This window comes from Varroa destructor, unplaced genomic scaffold, assembly GCF_002443255.2.
Source record: "Varroa destructor unplaced genomic scaffold, Vdes_3.0 BEIS01000006.1, whole genome shotgun sequence".
NCBI lineage: Eukaryota > Metazoa > Arthropoda > Arachnida > Mesostigmata > Varroidae > Varroa > Varroa destructor.
Window position 1 is genome coordinate 4829930 of NW_019211459.1, and position 20606 is coordinate 4850535.

At 40.7% G+C, this 20606-nt stretch overlaps 2 protein-coding genes and 1 long non-coding RNA gene across 9 annotated transcripts in view; 2 read left to right on the top strand and 1 right to left on the bottom strand.

The window, feature by feature from the left end:
* Positions 1–152: 152 nt before the first annotated feature.
* Positions 153–13051, bottom strand: spoon (A-kinase anchor protein spoonbill). 6 transcript variants are annotated; one of them, XM_086992668.1, is made up of 8 exons: positions 12910–13050; positions 10646–10872; positions 8230–8319; positions 6524–7153; positions 5928–6070; positions 4845–5715; positions 4115–4352; positions 153–3810 (listed from the first exon to the last, which is right to left on the bottom strand). In XM_086992668.1, exons 4-8 carry the CDS (start codon positions 6909–6911, stop codon positions 3036–3038), a joined length of 2415 nt encoding a protein of 804 aa, XP_086848794.1. In that variant the 5' UTR covers positions 6912–7153; positions 8230–8319; positions 10646–10872; positions 12910–13050; the 3' UTR covers positions 153–3035. The 6 variants fall into 6 exon arrangements, with proteins under 6 accessions (XP_086848794.1, XP_086848795.1, XP_086848796.1 ...); XM_086992669.1 differs by lacking the exon at positions 10646–10872; XM_086992670.1 differs by lacking the exon at positions 8230–8319 and having other exon boundaries at positions 6524–6988.
* LOC147754771 (uncharacterized) lies at positions 8985–17769 on the top strand. The gene is made up of 3 exons (XR_015330053.1): positions 8985–9086; positions 11824–14739; positions 17372–17769. It is a non-coding gene; the product is annotated as an uncharacterized LOC147754771 (long non-coding RNA).
* Positions 17770–18593: 824 nt separating this feature from the next.
* LOC111253089 (wee1-like protein kinase 1-A) overlaps positions 18594–20606 on the top strand; it is a 36336-nt gene continuing 34323 nt past the window's right edge. The window contains exons 1-2 of one of the 2 annotated variants that reach the window (XM_022811996.2): positions 18594–18705; positions 18941–19531. In XM_022811996.2, the coding sequence (XP_022667731.1) occupies positions 19008–19531 (524 nt within the window). In that variant the 5' untranslated portion in view covers positions 18594–18705; positions 18941–19007. Of the gene's footprint in view, positions 18734–18940; positions 19532–20606 lie in introns of both variants that reach the window. The other variant, XM_022811995.2, reaches the window with a different exon arrangement.

Here is a 20606-nt window from a genome sequence, read left to right on the forward strand (position 1 = left end):
ATATTAGTTATTATTTTTCACAGTTAAAGGTTTGTCTGCGCATTTCGCTACTCCCTTACATCTACATCGCTTACATCTAGGTAACACCGAATAAAAGAAAAGATTTATTTTGCACATGCTAGCTTTTCAGACATAAAAAAAAAACTTTGCAATGTCGTTTCACAGCTGAAAAATCAGAAGTAATTTATTAAAATTCTTTACTATTTAACCTACTACTAGCGGTTATTTCAAATCAACGTGCTTGAGATAAATATTAAAAGAAAGGACAGATTTTCCTCCATGCGCCTGTGTCCTTATTTTCTAAATGAAGGCACCACTTCTCGCACGATCACATATCTCCCGAAGACGGTCTGCAAAGAGATCTACGAACTCACTGTTCTTATCGATAAAATGTATATGCGTGCTTTTTGGTTCCATTAGAAAAAAGCTTCATCCACTGAGCTCTTTCATCCCCTTAAAGATTGTTAATTCACTTGGAGTTGTGATTCAGTATGTATTGGTTGTTCAGTTGTTGTCCGCCAGGTCCGCCAGTCATTTCTCATGTTTGCCAATTTTTGTTTCAGTTTTTCTTAAGTATGCTGTGCTTTGCTCCATTTTTTTACTTCTAGTTACGACTCATTTCGATTCTTCATGAGAAACTTGCGAAAAGCCCGAAAACAATACGAGCATGCAAAAATCGTGCGTTCCTACTAGTAGCAGATTCCGGAATTGAACTACGAAATTTTACGAAAAAGATTTTCGCTACGATCTCTATGACAAGCGACCTCGACACATTTTTTTTCTTATTTCCTACTATTCATATACTTAATACTATCATTATTATTATGTATAATTATTGTTATTATAGTAACAACAGCATGTGTGTAGCCATACTACAGATGTTTTGTATCTCTTTAACAATATTTGCACTGCTCATTTGCAGTGACGAATATTTTTTCTTAATTATGACCTTTATTGTATTTTTAATCGGTTGCCTTTTCGTGTTTGGTATTTTCTACTATTTTTGTTTCGTTTTCTACATAATATATACTGTATTTTTATTGTCTCTCTTCATATAACTGTTACAAAAAGAAGCACTACAATGTCGCTGCTAAAAGCCTGTCTCAATGTCAGGGATAAACAAATGATTCGAGAACTCGCCCTTTGCTACTCTTTTAACATCTATGGTAAGTATCATCATAGGCAAGGAATATAAGGCCAGCAAGGTAGCAACTCGTGGCGAGGCACACAGGCGTCATCACATGACAGTATTTGCCTCCTGCACACATCACAGCGAACGTAACATAACATACACACACTCTGACACAGAATACAGGCAATTTTTTTTCATTTTCATTTGTGCTCTCATCTGTTGTCATTCATTCTACCTTAATTTGCGTGTTTCTTTGCTTACCACACACTATGACTATTTTTTTCGTATATTTTACATTTACATGATGGTGGCGCTCCATAGTCAACCAGGCCTCTACTGGGGTGTGCACCTTTCTATTGGCAGGTGCTTTGCTCAATTCGTTTTCTTTGTCGTACAGTAACAGTACTATCTGAACTTGTAATAGTTATATATGTAGCTCAACAATTTAGGGTAATTCGATTATAGACTTCGTGAGCTCTTCAGCGTTTCATAAGCCCCTTATTTAACAGCGAAGAAGATAGCTCATCGGAAGCTAACGTTTTTTGCAACAATTACATATCTAGATTTTACTTAAACGATTACACAGAGATTGCAAGGTAGTATCAAGTGTGATCATATTCGATAAATAGTTGCTCGTAACATCGCTAATATATGTATATAATATATATATAATTGTTTTTATATCTCTCGTTTTGCATATTTATTTTCACGTATGGCTGTTTGCGGCTTCAATTATAAGGAATACAAAATAGGACTCAAAATTTCTGCTGCATGGTCTAATTTCAAATTTCGAAAGATCCAAAAGGAAGCGTCTGCATCTCTTGCATACAGACTACGTGCAGAGAGATGGCATTGCTAGTAACTAGTAACCAAAATTGAGAAGGCAAAATAGATAAAGGCTATTAAAAATTTTCTTTCTTATGATTTCAAATAGTATCAGCTAAATGGCGTGCAACTATAACCAAGCCCAATGACGATGGTCGCATTATTCCTGATCGACTACGCATTTTTACGCATTTCCCAAAGTCTCTATAAAAAAACGTATAACAATTTCGAATATAGTTTTCATTTAGTATTTTTCTTCCATGTATATCTGGTATAAGACACACAACGCAGCAAGAAATAATTATGGCTGTTTCATCTGACTGATTCATAACTCTCATATTTTTCTCCCCGTTGAGAAGCCATCTTGCGACTGATATCTAGCGACGATTTAGTATAGAAATTCCATATATCTTTCATTAACCCCAGTAGACTGCCGTGGTCGTATTATTGGCCATGGTTTATGGCATCAACATATTGTCATCATTCACTAGCATCATAATTATCTCACCACAGTAAGCCTCACTAATAGTAATAGTAGCAAAGTTCTATATGCAATAATAGTAATAACATCGTGTATGGAAGAAACAGATAACGGTAAACGAACGAAACATTAGCATGTTATCCATCATCTCACACATTCTCATCGTAACTGTACACATCCCTAACGGGGCTTTTGTATTTCCAAAGAAAATCGACAGGGTGAGCGCGAAAGTGATGTCAGCGGGAGTGTAATGTCTGGATTTGTTTTAGATTAAGCTTCTGGCTCTACTTAGACTAAGTACATAATATGGTAATTTCATTGAACTGGTTTTACTTACGATGTTTTTTCAGTTCAATTTAAACTTCTAATGTTTCTATTGTTAGTAGGTGCCTATACCGTACATATTAGGTGCACAATCTCCGCTTTCATCCGTTTTTTCTATGAGGCATCTGTATGTTTTGAGAGCTGGCAGCAGCCTCTATGATTGTGTTGTGTTGATGGAACAATAAATTGATGCTACTGCCATTAAGGAAGCAGCCTCTAGTGCTGCATTCCTTCACTGGTCTTGTCTACACACGTCTAATCATCGCAGTGGTGCTACCACGAACCCGTATTTGTTGCATTCAGTTGGGGAAAATCAGCAGGTGAAAAAGTCGGTACGGGTGGTTCCGTGCCTGGCGGGGCAGGTTCGTTCGACAGTACCTGATCCCACGCTTTCACCCAGCGCGCGTGGCCTTCTTGAACGAGATGCTCTGCAAGAGTGACCACGCTTTGATCACGCATTTGCCCTATCAGCTCGCCGCAAGTCACGTTGGCTTCATAACTGATAACACGGGCGAAAAATCTACCGCCGGCGTGCTGCACGTTCATGACGAATTGATGTGTCGCTGCCATGGCGTCTGCAGTAAAGATAACCCCTGATTGAGGTTCTATATTCGCCAGAACCATCTCCACTGCTTGGAAAGGATATCCCAACACATCGCTTCGAATCTGCTTAAGCTCTCCTAATTGAGCAGGGCCGTACCCACCCGCATCAACGTACTTCACTGTAATGGGTTCTGTTGCGACGAGAAGCGCTCGGAAGGCAACACCGTTTTGAATCGAGACGCATACGGACCCCGGACAAGGGGGTTCCAGGCCCAACGGTGGCGCATTAATTCTTGATCCCGGTCCGTACAGCAAAGCCATCTGTGCATCAATTTCTTGAATAATGTCGGTATTCTTAGCGAGCTGTAGAAATACCCGGTTGGCAGCATCTATTGAACACACCCTGACTTCAACCATGTCTGGGTTGGGTGGAAGGGTCATCATTTGTAGCCTTGGGGTTTTCGGAGGCTCCAGCATAACCTGTGGAAATTGCTTAGCCGGGAATCTGAAACCAAAAAAGCTTTTTGTATCAGCTACGCTCCATCGGAAATTGGTTTCTACTGCACAGCTCAATGGTGACCCTTTCACTGTGATTATTACATTAAAGTACTCGCGAAAATAAAACCATAGTATTATAGTGACTCCGAGTTGATATAGTTGAATTCTTGCATACGCGATCTTTTTTGAAAATAACTGTAATAGTTCTTTCTACAAAAAATTTGCCAAGATAACGGGCTTAGCGATTTTACTGTGTTACCTGGCCAAAAGATGCACTAATGCTAACAAGTTCATTTCATTTTGTTACTAACCGTTTGCGAATCTCACCAAGAGCCTTGGTAACATCATCAGCTTGTCCAACAACGTACACCGTCTTTATGTGGTCGTGGAAAGAGTGTTGTCGAACTGTGACCGTGGCGCCCGTTTGAGTTTTGATCGACTTCACGATTTGTCCCTGACGACCTATCAGACGACCGCATAAGTCCGCTGCCAATTCGAATTCGTAAACGGTGGGTGGGACAATGACAGCAGTTGGGCAGTCGCTTCCCCCTGCAACCACGTCAAAACGTGTCATTATAATGATCTGATAAGATATTACCAGTTTTGTACTGTGTAAAGAAATAATTAAGTGCGGGGATCCTACGTAAGATGGAAATAGGTTTCCTTAGTAAATACATAAGATCTACGACGTAAACAGATACGTTTATATAAATACATCTATTGTTCTAAGTACTACCACTTCAAGTAAGACCAAGTCAAACAAAACCAAGTATCTTTCGCTCCGATGATAAGGGATCTGCTTTTCGACTTTTTTCGAAATGTGGGTTCTGCGATCAAACAGTGGAATAGAGCCAAAAAGATGCCTTGGAACCGAATTTTTTACAATAGCTAAATGACCTGCTAGGAATAAACTTTTTTTATTATGTGAACCTCCATATATTTCACTTTCACTGGGGTACTTTTCCATTTGACAATTAATATTTCATGAGTTCTCGAGATTTCATGCAAACGAATTTATAATAGAATTCGAATAGAACCAACCTTTACCAGAGTCGGCGCTGCCTTCGCTTTTGTCATCCGCCGCAACGTCTGACCCGCTACTATGCCGTTGGGCATCTGTCCTGTCGTGTCTGTCCTCGCTATCGTCAGTCCAATTTGATGCCGATCTTCGCATCTGAGTAGTGTTTGCCACCGACGGATTCTGTAAAGCGTTAACAACTTTCCGTTTGGTTGATGGAGTTGGCGCCTTACCACCATTGGGAAGTAACTCACAGTTATCTTTTCGCCTTTCGTCTTTGTTGGCCAATGTCTGTTCGCCGGGTTCGTAGTGAGCCTTTGGCTTCGATTGGTGCTCAGGGCTCCGGCTTTTATTGTTGCTAGTGTAATTAGAGATGTTGTTGTTATTGTGTTTCTGATTATTGCTGCTTTTATTGTTACTGCTGTTGTTAGCAACGTAGTTGTTGCTATACCTGACTGGACTCCTTGCGTCTTTGGGTTTCATAATTGCTTCCTTGGCTGGCGTCGAGTTCCTCACAGGTGCTTCTTCAGAATTAGTGACGATTTCTCGACAGGTGTCCTTTGATTTTTTAAAAGATGACTTCGTCTCTTGTTTCACTGGAGAGTTCTGAGCTGATCTTGCGAGCGAACTCGACGATAGCAATTGACTTTGAACTTCAACAGAATTATTCATGATGTGAGTATCAGTTTCACTCTTGAGCGAACCCATGTCGCCGGATGGTATTTGTCGGCTGGAATTGTCGCCGCTATTTATTGTTGAACCACTTTCGTGTCCAAAACCACTACTACCGGAAGGCTCAGTGTCGGCAAGTGACATCGTCGACACCTCAACGTGCAGCGACGAAGAGTTCACGGCCGATGAGCTGAGAGGAGAGTAGCACACAGCACTCAACGACTGCAAGCAAATGTATCATAACATGCCGGGAAAGATAAGAAAAAATACGTCGAGATCGAATGACAGAAATAATTTACATTTAGCTAGAGGATCACGTCTTCGTGTGCTAAAGCTAAATGCTAAGATAATGCCAGTATCATATGACACAATCGACACTTGGTATGAATATTGCACAATTTGCAACAGTTGATTCAATAATTTTTTAGGCTCACCTCCTCAATGAGATTGTGCGCTGGCGTGGACTGATTAAGGGCTTCGAACCGGTTAAGGCTAAGTCTGCCCTTGTCAAGTTGTGGGGTCCCCTTCGGACTCCCTATGCCTGAGTCGAGTCGGCCTGCATCGTCAGTGACCGCTTCTGGAAGTATAAAAAGACATTCCCACGTTCAGACATTATTAACGGTAGTTCCTTCATTGAATTTAAAATACATAACCGATAGCATCGTGACACCTTAAGTTTGAGAGACATTTTCTACACTTACAACCGCTTGTTACTGATAGGTAATTGTTACTAACTTCTACTTCTCATATTAAATGAATTTCTAAGGTCTAATAAGGTGACTCTTACGGTGTCAAACAAATCAAACACCTCAACGATACACATTATCGCAGACGACTATTCTAATTCTCATTCTTGCAAAACTATTGTAACTCTAACCATTGTAACCCTTAATATTAGCAGGCGGTCAGTAGCTATACCGTCGCCCCAGATAAGCCATGTTTACAACGAGGTAATCACACGAAGACACGATTCTTTAGAGAACATGCGATCCCTAGTCACCTGATTGATGGATACTTTAGCTTCCCTCACCTGCTTCACCTAGGTCTAATGAGCGCTCCGAGGTGCCTGCCGTCGCAGCATTGCTAAGGTTATCCTCTTCTTGTTCAGACGGCTTAATGTCTGCTTCATTTTCAACTGCCTTTCCTTGAGGCGGCGGCAGCTGTGGGGACTCCTGTTGCTGCTGCGCAGACTGCTCAGGTTTCTCTGGTCCTGCCAGCGCCGGTGCTGGATCTCCTACAACCTCGTTGAATATCGAGCGGACACCATTACACAGGCTGGCCGCTGATCGCCTTCTTTTAATCGTCGTCTTCGTCTGTGGCGACCTCATGTATGCAGCAAATGTAATGGCTATGGCAAGAATACACACAGTGCCGGCCACCAGGGCAACGCCTTGACTCCCTCTAGGCCAGTTAGGCATGATGGGCTTTTTTGATGTGAACGAATTTTCGTCAGGAGACTATCTGTCCTCGTGGCACAATAGTGCAAGATGTTCCGCTGCTTGCGTAAATGTAAACAAGTTCGCTAATTAACACAACACGTCAAAAAGGATCAATATTCCTACATTTACAAATCCCGAAAGCCTGAGGTCTCCATGCCTCGAGCCTCAGAACTTCTTTTCTCTTTAAAATGACCGTCTCCGCCTCGCGTATAATATTCAATCTGTAATTTACTCAAAAAGGAAACAGAGTATTTTTAGCAAATATTTCTTAAAATAAAATAACGTGCTCAGAATATGGAGTTTAAGCAACATGCGCTCCAAACATTCAAACTTATGTTTCAATACAATGGTACTATTTGAAGAAATCAATGGGTATATTTTATGGAGTCATCTGTTAGACTACGTGTTCCTTTTTGCTTTAGACGCCTCACTGCGTGTATCTAACTAGCCGCAACGGCGGCTGATGCCTCTGTTATGACTATTTTATTTAAAATTGAATCTAATTCGAATGAATTAAATATAGTACTCCAATCCTAAACAAAATAGTACCTTCCTTTAGCTGTTACTATAATCCTGAGAAATCTTCGATTGTTATAGAAGCATCTACAAAAAGTCAACTTTCCATGGTTAAATAAAAATCGCACTCAAAAAAACAAATAGAAACCTTTCGGTATTTGCTCAACAAAAAGTTTCCTGGTGCCTAAAAGCACTTATGTCAAAAAGCAAAGCGTCCTGGGAAAAACGAGACCAATAACAGCCTTCTATAACTATTTCGATAATCCAATGCCGGTATCAAATACACCCACAGCACGTATAACTTAGACATATATCGCGCTGTTCATGATATACGTGCCCAATTCAAGCTTGTTTTCTTTCGAGACTCAATAACAAATGCAGCGCCTACGTATTTTATTTCAGGTCTGAATGTAATGCCACGTCTATAGTAACGGCAGCATTTTGACTGGTAGTAATGGGCAGGCCCCTGTAATCAGAGTCATGAATAACTCTAATTACAAGGGTCTCCATAAAGCAGTACGGCCGTATCAGTAGAAAAATCGTAGCCATCTATTTAATTTTGTACTTATTCCTTATCACACTGACTAAATTTTATTTTATAAGGACGAATACTTTTTTAGTTTCTTGACCACAGACCTTTTGAAGTCTAATATAAACCTCAATCAATATCCAATCCTAGTTCATTAGCATGCTTGCCAATATCGTTCTATGGACTTTGCTGTTATTATCTAATAATTGCACAACGTATCGAAAAGTAACGACGGCGTATTTAATAACTTACTGTTCCCTCATAATTCGAAATCTGAAATGAACTGATCCAAACATGCTCTACTTGCACCACATTCAACAGTTGACAAATCTCGCACAACAGCTGTAATAAAAATAAAGATGGAGAGACAACTTGTTTGAGCCTGCTACGACGGCAACTTCCATAATTTAAGTATTTATTTGTCTTGTGTGCCAATTCAATAATTTTCAATGCATACTATAACTATTTACCAGATCCTAGTGTTTTTTAATTGACCGTTCTGACATGATATCAAAACCGTCTATGGGAAAGGTAAATGCCAGTTGCAAAAATTGGTTCTGGAAGAGACCAAAACATTGAATCAGCGAAAAGTCAGCGATTGTATGTAGATATTAGTGGTGCCAGACGTCGTCGGAAAGCCACTGTACATCTCTGGATACCCTACGATTGGTACTGGACAGTTAAACGTTTCATGATACCACTTGGCAGGAGAGCATCTTTAGTTCGAGATTTAGGAATTTGATACAGTTGAAGACGGACACATCACCAAACTTCGGCAAAAGATAGCGAAATTCAGACGGCAAATGTATTTAAAAAATGTATTTTATATAACGCAATATTTTAATATAATATAAGAATTTATAATATATATATAATAAAAATTATATAACGTAAGTAGTACAAACCTACTTCCCGAATTATGACGATGATATGGTTGCTCACCTTATCTTTACCAAGGAGCTATAAATGGCCCTGTCAGTGCACGCAGCGGCACTTTAACTGGAGACCATTAATACCTCTACGTGTCACCCCCGATATGAATAGGCTCCGATCTGAATACCAACCTACAACTGACTGCGAAGATATTCTTCGATTCAGTCCATGGAATGGTGAGTCTACCTGAGCTTGTTCCAACGCTATTCCAACGCTTTTCCAAAGATTATAGCCGTTTCATTAGGGCCAAACACAAAGCTGTACATGAATGTAGCTAAATAAATACTATTGTACATATTGATATAGCTCATGCTATTGAGCTTATAGTATTATGATATTGAATCTATCTTATAGGACTAGGACTTCACTTACGTATTACTTATGTTAATTGCATTTTTCTTAAATTTGTTCTAATTAATTTAAAATTTGTCCATCAGCATTAAATCAACTAGTTTAATTTGGTGTCCAATCATGAAATTTATTACAAATTTAATATGTTTTTTTATAATTTTTTTTTATAAAACCAACTCTTAACCGGTATGAGGATTCAAGTAGTATGTAATCTATATAAATGGTATGATTTATGCAAGATCGATGACGATAACGAAATGCCGCAAATGCTAAAAATTAGAGTTTCTGAAGACCCACTTCAATTTTCAGACAAGCAAAATATGTGACTGTTTTTGAAGTTGCCGCTGTCCTTGTTTCCTAACACCTTTTGCTCAAAACTGCCTTTCAGTTTTGCTCTAAATGAATGCGGTCCCGCAAATAGTCAACCTTTAATCTCCTTTCCCTAAATTGAATAGCCTACTGAGACTCCGAATTGATCTGTTGTACAAATGAAGCACCAATTTACAATGCAATTATATTCCCAATAGTTACTATTGTTAGTGCACACATAAAGCGATATAACATTCTTTTTTCATCTACAAGTACTGCCTCAATGGATATCTAATGCAAGAGCTAAGCAACTATCACACCAATTCAAGATACCGCCGTCCTCTTGTTAAACCGACTATTGTGTACATATATCCTTTGACATTTGACGACACACTGTAAAGGTACTGCACCTGAGGCAGTTGAAACATCAGCAGAAATAAAAGCAAAATGTACGGCATAGCTATCGTCAAATGATTGGTAGATGCTCCGAATGACACAAAACAGTTCGAAATTCTCGCGAACGAAACGCATCAAGTAGATCACCCGCACACGGAAGTAAATATTGGATCATGCTGTTGTTTTTATTGCAAATCAGAACCAAATCTGTCCTTTAGAAAACGAAGAGAGAAAAGCACAGATACTGAGATTTATTAACGTACAAAAAGCCCGTTGTAGTGCTTTCTTAGTATATTAAACTTTCTGCAAGTTTCAAAATTAGACCTTTCGTTGTTTGCGAACGTGTTAATGCTCTCCGATAGCAATAAAACGTCTATTCCCAACGAAAAACTTAATCGAGGATTCCCATTTACACTTTCACACTATTTGGCACACACTCATCATGATCAATACCGACGCACACGTTAGCTAACCGGAGCGAAGGGACGAATTGAGATTTTGTCTGAATACAACTCTCTGTTTACTAAGCTAAAACGAATTTCCCAGTTCATTGCTAGTGTTTCCTAGCATGATCATATCTGTCTCTTTTAGAATTATCAGTGTTTTGCCAGTCCGAAGTTGCTAAAGCTGCCTACTGCTAGTATGGTGATACGAATCTTGCGTGGCAAAAATCTCGTACCTCGCATTGACATAATTGCTCTCAACCAGCGGACAAAACAAGGGCACCTTTAGGAGCCGACCAACACGCTAGTTGGCTAACGAACTGGCTGGGAGAAAAAGCCAAAGAGGTTCGTTGTTTGGTTCCTTGTATGTCTGCTCATTTGCTTGTTTGTGTGTCGACTTCTTCTCGACTGGCTGCTGCTGACTCCGAATCGCTCTATGACCAAATGCAGGAAGCGCGAAAGCCTGTGGTAAGAACCATAAACATCAAACAGTTTAGATACAATACACTGCTGAGTGAGTCTAACAACTTGCTCTGTCTTTCTATACACAACACTGGCAATGTTGGGCGGCGCTTCGAAACTCTCCACGAACAACACGCGGTGCGATGACACGCTGAGCGCGTCGCATAGACCAGGCCGGCCGCGAATAACGAGCCCGCCACGAGCGGCGGACACTGCGAAGCGCCACACACATGAAACAAACTGTTGTTGTTGTTGTTGTTGCATCGATAACAGTGGCGCCAGTACGCCGACTAACTTCTCAACAATCCAACCACAAGTACACATGCACACTGTTGTCGTATACAAATATTTATATCGAGCGTAGTACGAGAGAACCGCGCAGCATACAGTTAGAAGCGAAACGCCAAAAATCGGCGGCCCCACCACAATCTCCAAAGTAGATCTTAAAAGATACTAAGAAAGACATTAACGCAAATCGAATAGTAGAAAAACGCTTTTACTCGCAGCGTGCGAGTGAGTGCATGTAGCCTTATTATAGCGCAGATCACCTGCAATAGCAGCTGGAAGGGCTACCGGGACGACTCCAGCCAGCATCCATCACCGTGGACAACTTCGGGAACAAAGCGCAATTCACAGAAGCAAGCCATTGAACGCACATGCTAGCCAGCAAAAATACAGCCAGTGAATGAAGAGGGTAACGGCGATAGTGCTGAAGGGGACAAGAAGACCCTTGTAGGTCTCTTACGTCTTGTTCGATTACATGTAGACGGACGAACACGCAAAAAATAGATGGCTCCGGCGTCATAAAAATAGACACCCGGGGTTTTGCATGTCTCACTTGATTGTTTTATTTTCTTTTTTTGACTTGCTTTGCCGCAAAAATCTGACTTGCAATCACGGTTACATTTTACCAACAATATTCATCGTCACTATCTATCATCGTTCCTTTCAGAAACTCGTTCCTGTTAGTCTGTTCTAGGTCGCTGGTGTTCGTCATCGCTTCGTGGCTACCCATCGTCATCACGATCAGCACCATCTTGGGCGTCGTTGTCGTCGTATTCAACAAAATCCTCGCGCCCAATTATCATTCTAGTCCACTGATGTTATCGAATGTCGTCCATATTACCACAATAGACACATCATCGGTAAACGCGTAAAAACATAAGCGCGATCCAAGAACAACGATTTCCTTTTCATGGAAGGCATACCAATAGAGGGGTATACATGCGCGCAGCACTTGCTTGGTTAACTTTCGTTAGCCGCGGCCAATAATGTTACGAATCGGCGGATGCTGCGTTTCAACACAACGGGGACTGTCCATCACCTTCTACAATGCGCAGAGCTCAAAAAGTCGAAAAGTGAAGCTCGAGCTGTTTCTTTACACTTTATAACCGATAAACCATGTGGTTCAAGTATGATCGCTAGTACATGCTTAACCGCTCAACTAATCGATTATTGTCTCCGTCGCTAGACGAAACACCGTGACCAGTGGACTGTTCGAAGCTTTTGTCACACCGTTGCTGCCAGAAGCAGCAGCAGCGAGGCTCTCCCACAATCTGCCGTCGCCACAACACTGACCGAAGATAGAACGCTCAATGCTACCACCGAAATTAACGGTCGTCGGTAGTTGGTCACGAGAGGTTTACGCTGTTGTGTGTTTTTAGTGGCGATCCCTGATTCATATTCTTCCTTTGCATTATGAGTAAACTGTAGGCACACTAGGACTACGGATCTGAGGACCCTAATTAGAAGGCGGCAACCGGCGTCATGAACTACAGAACCACCTCCACACGGTTGCAGCTGCCACAACAGCAGCATCACAAAGTGCTCGACACCGAGCACCGGCGAGCGGTCTCTTCCAACCCGCATGTTACGAGCTTAGGAACCAGATGTAGCGCAACATTTTATCGTTAGAATTATACATTAAAGACGCAGGTTCTTAATTATTGTATGCGTCGTTCTCGACAACATAGCGTATATCCATAAACAATCTAGATATAAACACATAGATAGAGATGAAAGAACATTAGCAACTTACCGGAGAGTGTCGTGGAAACTGTGCAGTCAATACTATCTGTCGCGACTTTAACTAGTAACCACGACAGCAGGCGCTTGTTGAGACCGTTCTTCTTCCGATAGAAACAACTCGACACAAAAACGTGCACCACTGCAGGCTGGCCACGTTCGTTGCCGGCGGCATCTAAAAACCTCCTCGGATAAAGACTGCAACTCTCCGAAGCTACGGCACGACCAGGCAGTTCGTTTGGCGCACCACAAAACTAAGTAGGCAGCACGTAGAATGAAGACCAATTGTACTACATGAACATACGCTGAACTACCAATCAGCAATCGATCAACTGAAGTTCGTTCGGCTGGTGCAAAGTCACGCACGAACATACACAAAGCAACAATTAAAGCTCTCTCCAAGGAAACAGCCACTACGCAATAGTTACGTATGTCTGTTAATAGGTATCATGCTGCCGGTGGTGCTGAGGGTGGTAAGTACTGTTTTCGTTTTCGGTACAATTCCTGCGGTGTCTTAAGGTCCTGTTTTTTCTCGAAACACGATACTCTTTCTCCCTCCCTCCAAGCCCCGCCACAAGAACAGGATACTTGCTGATGAAGCAGATTACTATCGACGCTGGTTACTAATTACACCGATGGATGCACTAGCGATACGCTGAGGTTTGTTTGTTGTCCCTGGAAGCACTCTATTCACTTGAGGCTTCTTCAACGCACATCATCTACCGCCGACCACGAAAAGCTACTGATGAGTGTCTACTTCTCTGCGTGCCGGCGGCCATTTGGCTGTTCGCCTGCTACCACAACGCGCTTTCCTCCACGATCCTATAGCTGCACCGCAGCGTCCGCGGCGGCTGCTCTATATTCGGTCGTTCTTTGCCGGCTTCTGGTAGCGCCGCGATGACCGGTTCAGCTGCGGTTCGTTTGCCCATCGGCCCGTCGTAGCGGCTGAATACGCTTGCAACGATCGCACCTGGCTCCGCTAGGTGGCGCTGACGCATCGGCTATCAGCAGTTATGCTTACCGAACTAGATGACTGCAGCGCCTAAAAGGCCGCCGCGCCACAGTTTGAATTTGTTCACAGAGATAATCTTCTCTGGCAGACAAGCCCAGTAATAGAAACACGAGTCGCAACAGAAAACGGTTAAAAAGGTTCAAGTGAAAGAGGAGCGATAAACAGCGGTTTCACGCTCAACTGTAGTCGATAGTGCGCCGTAGAGCTAAGTATGTCTGTGAACTGCCGATGCTGGTACCTTTGTGCAGTCAGCAACGACGGACCATAGAAAACGGCCTGTATTAGCTATGACTACTGCAGCTACAGACGTCTGCTAGCGCGGAGAAGCCTATGTGAATAACAGCGCGGCTGCTTCGTGCGGGTGAGTTCGCGCGTGTTCTTGAATGCGCGTGTGTGTACGTCAGTGGTTCTGAGAGAGCCACAATAATGAAAATAAACAATGGAAGAGCAGGTTTACGACAGACCGTTAACAGACGATATAATTCAAAAATTTCGGTGCAATCAACGGTCGAGTAAATAAACGGTTTTAGCAATAGAAAAGGATGTATTTTTTGTTGGCCGGACGTAGATGAATGCTAACGACTAGATGCCTTCTATTTATTATTCTATCTCATAAAATCGTGTTACCTCTAGAAAAAAATCGAGTGGACGCTCAATTGCTCATCAAATCACAATTACAAAACAGAGCCCATCGGGTAACTTCAGTACTAAAAGCCACAACGCGGCATATATATATGCGATTACTACTATTTAATCTATAAGATGGTATTACAAAATATGTACAAGAAACTCGTTTTAAGTGGCAGATGCGGTTCTAGAGCGGCAAACAATGTAAGCTGATGGTTCTCGTTTTATTAGGCCTTTGTATAAGACTCTTTTACTAAATTTTAGACCAAGATCGACATTTCCATCCACTAGAACCTAAGCAATTTAGCTATATACTATATTTTTGAGTCTACGTTCTTACAAGCCAAATACAGTACAAATCAAGGATCGGCAGTTATTAAAAATGTTTTTATTTTACATTTTCAAACCTGTGCGAAACATCTTACAGTGCATAAAAGCAAGACCTTGTTTGTTTAAAACCGAAATTCGGTTTCAAACAATCATAAGCGGAAATTTGCCCAATTGGCTTGAACTACGTGAAATATTTTGTCTTGTCAATAAAACAGCTATAAGTTTTCAAAACCTGCTTGGCACCTAGCTACCGTTACGAGATCTGCAAAAAAAAGTACATGAAGCCTGTATATTTTACAGTACTTCAATCTAAAAAAAATTTTTCCCTAGTAAATCCTCGACCAAGGGTGCCTCACAGTTACTTCTTCCTCCTTTTGACTCCTCGAGGCTCTTAATCGAAAGCACATGTTCACTCACCACAGTTTTCACAGAAATATTAATGTGTACATTTGATGACATATCAGCGCGAACGACGCTGGTGGCCGCCTTTATGTTTGTAAGCAGGGGTGCAATGTTTGATTGGAACCCCTTATTTGGGCACGACGATGTAAGCTGTCCGATTTCTCTCTTCTTAAATCTAAAGCGATTATGGTAAGGTATTAGGATTCAGCAAATATTAAGTCCATTGCAAGGTCCATCAATTAATATATTTTCGCATGCTTTCGCAAATGCTGTGTATTTGGGTTGCTTCAATCAGCTCGTTGCTACTAGGCCATTCAATCCAATAATAACACGACCAGATCTCCAAATCTTGTGTCCTTCGGGCTTGTCGCTATCAGCTAAGAGCCAATTAGTCATTCCTGAAGATAGCCATCTATTGAACAAATATATAAGGTTAGTTTGAAATCCTTATAATTAGGCATCATGAATTTAACTTTAATTGAGCCGAATTAGTATGACCGTTATCTGTCTGTATACATTATTTATATTGACGAATTTTTTCCAGTAATCGTTTCCTTCTTCAATGCTGGAATTCAAAATCTTTGTTCGTAGTGAAAGGAATATCCAAGTTGCACTTAAATTATACGAGCGTGTAAAGCACCTACTCGTAACTTATCGCTATTATTTCGAAACATTATATTGAGTTTCCCCGTGATAATATTCAATATGCTTATTCACCTTAGGATAGTTTTGTTTTTGGCCTTCCTTAATAGCTCATGTATATACATTCTTACATTATTACTCTTATTAATATGATTTAAGGTTTATTTGTAGATAGACGGTGATTGACAATCGCTCGTAAGGATAAATAAATAGAAGGAATGAAAGAGATTCTGGACCAAGGCAGCCCACTGTCTAAGACAGACATGGTCAGGTTTAGGGCCTTGGGCCGCATCACATTTCCATACATACATATTCTTATTCCACTTCTTAAATTTGCTATAGCAATAGATCCTCTTTAGGTCTGCCTTCTTCTGACGTCAATTGGATGGAAAAGAAACTGTATGGCAGGCAACATTGTGCATTCAAGGAAATTTTGTATTGTCCTGGTAGCCATTGTTGCTTATCTATTATGGACAAATTAGTATTTACATAAAGTAGAAGCTGTTGCTTCTGGAACATTTACAATACTGAAATGATACTGTATTGTGCTGTCATCAATAAATAAAGTGGAAATCGACAGACCAATAAACCACTTCGATTAAATGGCGTTTACTCTTCTCGAAGCGTTCAGTTGTGGAAGACAAGCGGGTTTTTGAAGAACAGTAAAAAAAGTGCCAATTTAAGGGTATTTACCTAACAATGTCTGAATGAGTTATGGGTCCAAGAGAAGTATATGTAATTTCAGGAATCATCTTCCTTTTTCAATACGAGACAGGTGTCTCCTTTGATGATTCATCCTAAAATTTGTTAGCATATAATGAAACAATGGAAAGTACTACCTATTCTAGGCTGCCAGATTCGCCATGAAGTGACTCTTATCGCTACAAATGCCACACTCGGAAATTCTTATATATATATATATATATATATAATCTGATAATATTTGAAGTAAAACTCGTTTTTGATCAGGCTGTGTCATATTCTGTGTTTTTATTTCTAAAGGGAATATTTCTGATGAATTTTGACCATCAGCCATAATGAAGGCCAGGGAGAAGCTAAAGACGTTTCCTTACTATAATAAAAGTGTATAAAAAGTTATATTAAAAAAGCATACAATTTTTTTTAAAGAAATGTAAACTTTAGACGTTAGTGGTAGTTTTAGTAATATAGGTATAGTAATATAATAATAGTACGAAAGTATTTACGATCGTGCGGCTGGGTTCATACGTATACCTTAATTATACCTCCCAATGAATAGTAGTAATAACACATCATTGTATGTACAGTACGTATTTTTTGTGGAGTTTGGTAGTAATCCTTGTAGCACGATCATTTTTCCAGCATTTACAACAACTGAGTAGCGCTCATCAAACGGAGATCGTGCAAGTAGATTATACAAATAGTGTTTAATATCAAACAAAAAAAAACTGGTAATTCAAATAAATTAAACATTTTTTTCTAGATAAAGTCAAATTGGTACACCCGCCAGGCAAAGGAAGGCCTTTATGTACTATGTGGAAGCGGTAACGGTTGCGGTAGTTTTCGACCACTAGAAACAAGTGCATATCAACAACACGAATTATTTTGGCTGAATATGTTTGTATCGATCGATCTAAAGCGTACTACTACGATTGCCTATCACCTCTGCTCTTATAAAATACAGTGAGAAGTAGATGAATAAAATCAGTTATAACTACAACATTTTGTAGTTGTCTAGAACAACGATTACATTTTGTGTGCTTAGACATGACTGCACACCTTGGATGTAAAAACATTTGAAATAAATGATCATAATGAACGGATTGAAGACGTATGTCGTTCTTTGCAGCTGGGAGTTTTTAGCGTAGAGCTTTAAAATTCATGTCGGACCTCTGGCTTTGTTTTAAAAAACTTTGTCGGGATTTACTGTTTAACAAGTTTCAAGTGAAAATAACTGTTACATATATATGCTGCACTACAAACGTGTGTATATCTCATGATGAATTATATATATATATATGTTCCATTGACTACAAATCCCATTGACTGAGTATACGTTGTTTTACAATTCAGGCTTCAATGAAGATTTTCTAAATCCGTTTCTTCAAACCGAGCTGAAGCACAGCTAAAAGTATCAATGACGTTCAAGACGTATTGTACATCCTGATTCATAACTAGGATTAATTCTATACTGACGCTTAACATCGATTACTGCAAAGATCCTTCGTTACGTCACATGTATTATGTTATTTTTTACTATGTGAAAGACAATATGCTGCAATTTTTTCTACGACATTTAAGACATTCTAATAGCATGTCGTCGTTTCACTAAGCGCTAGACAAAACGTGTTGTAGTGATAACGAATTCGAATAATTCAATTTAATTTTAAAACGCTATAAATGGACATAGGTTCAGCAAATAGGTAGAACTGCTGCATTTTAGAAATTACTTAGCAGATTCGGATCTACCAAAAAACAAAGTCGATTGACCAGTAGATCAATATCCGTACGTTTCTGATGCACCACAATGATTTAATTAAAAATGTTATTACTGTTCTACACCGTTTTTGAAACTATCCGCGATCTGATGGGTCTCCGCGAAAATTCAAATAGCCCTCTCCACTTGCTGATCTGTCTCCCTTTCTCGCTCTCCGATTGGTCGAAATTTTGGCGCTCAACTGGATTTGGTGGTTTCGAAAGCCGGCTCTATAACCGTTCAGTTGATCTAGAATATGCATGGTGTGAGGAAGGTGGTACTAGTGATCGTTGCGAATTTTGTTTTGCGTGTGCTTCGAAGAGCTAGCTTACGTGTGAGAAGTAAGGCTGCAACAAGTCGCGTAGCTAGGTGAATTCGAAATTGTTAATGAAAGGGTATACGAGAAGATAGTTGTTAAAGCTTACTCTTAGCAAACGTTGAGTGCCATTGTCTTTCCCATTGCTAGCATTGTACTGTTATCGTTCTTGTTTGTGCCATAACAATTACTGGACAGTGGACCGCTCCAACATTAACGATTGCGATCGTTCTCTTTCGAACGTCTCCTATCTCTCTCAGTTTGGTTGCCTAACGACGACAAAAGGTTGCTTCAGTTTTGGCCTAGACATTCCGCCACAACGGCAGGATGTCAGACAATTGTTGCCAGCGGCTCTATTTTGGGGACGATCCTGCAGAAGAATTAAATAGCTCGACCGACTCGGGCTCGGATCCGGGCCTTGTTCCTCAAACGCCAAAGCCCAAACAGAAACAGGTTGGCAAAGTGACACCCATGCGGCGAGCACCTTTGACACCCGAGTTGACGCCGGTTGCCCAAGACGCGTCACATTCGCCACCCACTAAGGGTCTTCGAACGCTTCGTCTAATTAACTCGCCACAGACACCAAAAACACTACTGGAACGTAGTCAGCGGGATAGAAGCGAAACTCGGGTACGGACTCGGCTGTTCGAGGACACGGGCTCACCGATTCGTCGTTTGTCGCGTCTGGCCGGCATGCGAACGCCAGGACCTCCTGCCCGGCAGACGCCCGCCAAACAAGCCCGACTGCCAATGAAGACCCCACTAATCGAACGGAAACAGGTTAACGTAAATCCGTTTACGCCTCGAGGCATACTGGAGTGCCAACGGAAACGACCTCGAGATGATACCAAGTTAGTAGAATCTAGTGTCATAATAATCGTGATTATTATTTTATTAATGTAGTTGATTACCAGCTAATGAGCACCCCAGTGGATTGTGGAACATAGCAATATACATAAGTTTATATTATACGCATAAGTTTTTCGTATGACCGAATATCTGCTGTGCCTATAAGTTTGGTGCCTGACTATAACGTTGGTAACGGTAGCGGAAATCTTACCACCTATCCGTGTCTGTACGGGCGTGTGCCATGTCGTCTGGCGTCGCCAAGTGGCTGACGTAAGCGATTCACTAGAATAGCGCCATCTAAATAAAATGTGAAACTGCAACGAACATATCAGGGTCGTTAATCTTTCCCGTTGCTTTTTAAAATTGTTACTTTTATTTTTGCCATATCTCTTTCGAGGTAGTCGGAGCAATCTCAATTGATTCGTAATAGGTTCACATCATTGTAAAACCGAATCTCTAGAAAAGGGCAACGGAACTAAAGCTTTGAACTACTGTGCAGCATAGGAATTGTGGGTGCATGTGATTTTTGAGTGCGATTTACATCTCATCTTCTCATAGGCCTGTATCTAGATTCGAATTTTTCTACTATTATTATTGTTCGTAGTTATTTATTCATTTGATTTATGAAACTAGCAAGAGCCTCAGAGGTGTTACGTTTAGGAAACTGTTAATGAAACGCGACGACATGCGGAAATTACACTTCGGTATTTTATTTAAATCACCTTTTCGGTTATTAAATCCATAGTCGTTTGTTTTGTATAAAGTTATTTATGGGGGGTTTTAGGTAAATAATTTTCCCTTTGTATCGCTAGCATAGGTTCTGTCTATTATGACGTACAAAAGTACCGTTAGTCGTTTTTGTTGGTGCTCAAGTGAATCTTCCGGTACTTGGACATTGAATACGGACTTGTGGCTCTACAAAGGCTTTGTATTCGACGTATTCGATGATGACGCTAAATATGTGTTGTCTTTAGGTGCTCTTTTTTTATCGACACAGCGGTCCGTTTTCGTCTTATTCAAAAACAGACGAATAACTGAACTGAGTTCTCTTGAAGCCACTGTTGTTATTTTCTAATG

Coding starts and splice junctions, on each gene's coding strand:
- spoon (XM_022811415.2), bottom strand. CDS start 6,911: ATGCCTAACTGGCCTAGAGGGAGTCAAGGCGTTGCCCTGGTGGCCGGC. Junction 5,716..5,927: donor CGCACAATCTCATTGAGGAG/GTGAGCCTAAAA, acceptor ATTTGCTTGCAG/TCGTTGAGTGCTGTGTGCTA. Junction 4,353..4,844: donor CAGCGCCGACTCTGGTAAAG/GTTGGTTCTATT, acceptor ACGTGGTTGCAG/GGGGAAGCGACTGCCCAACT.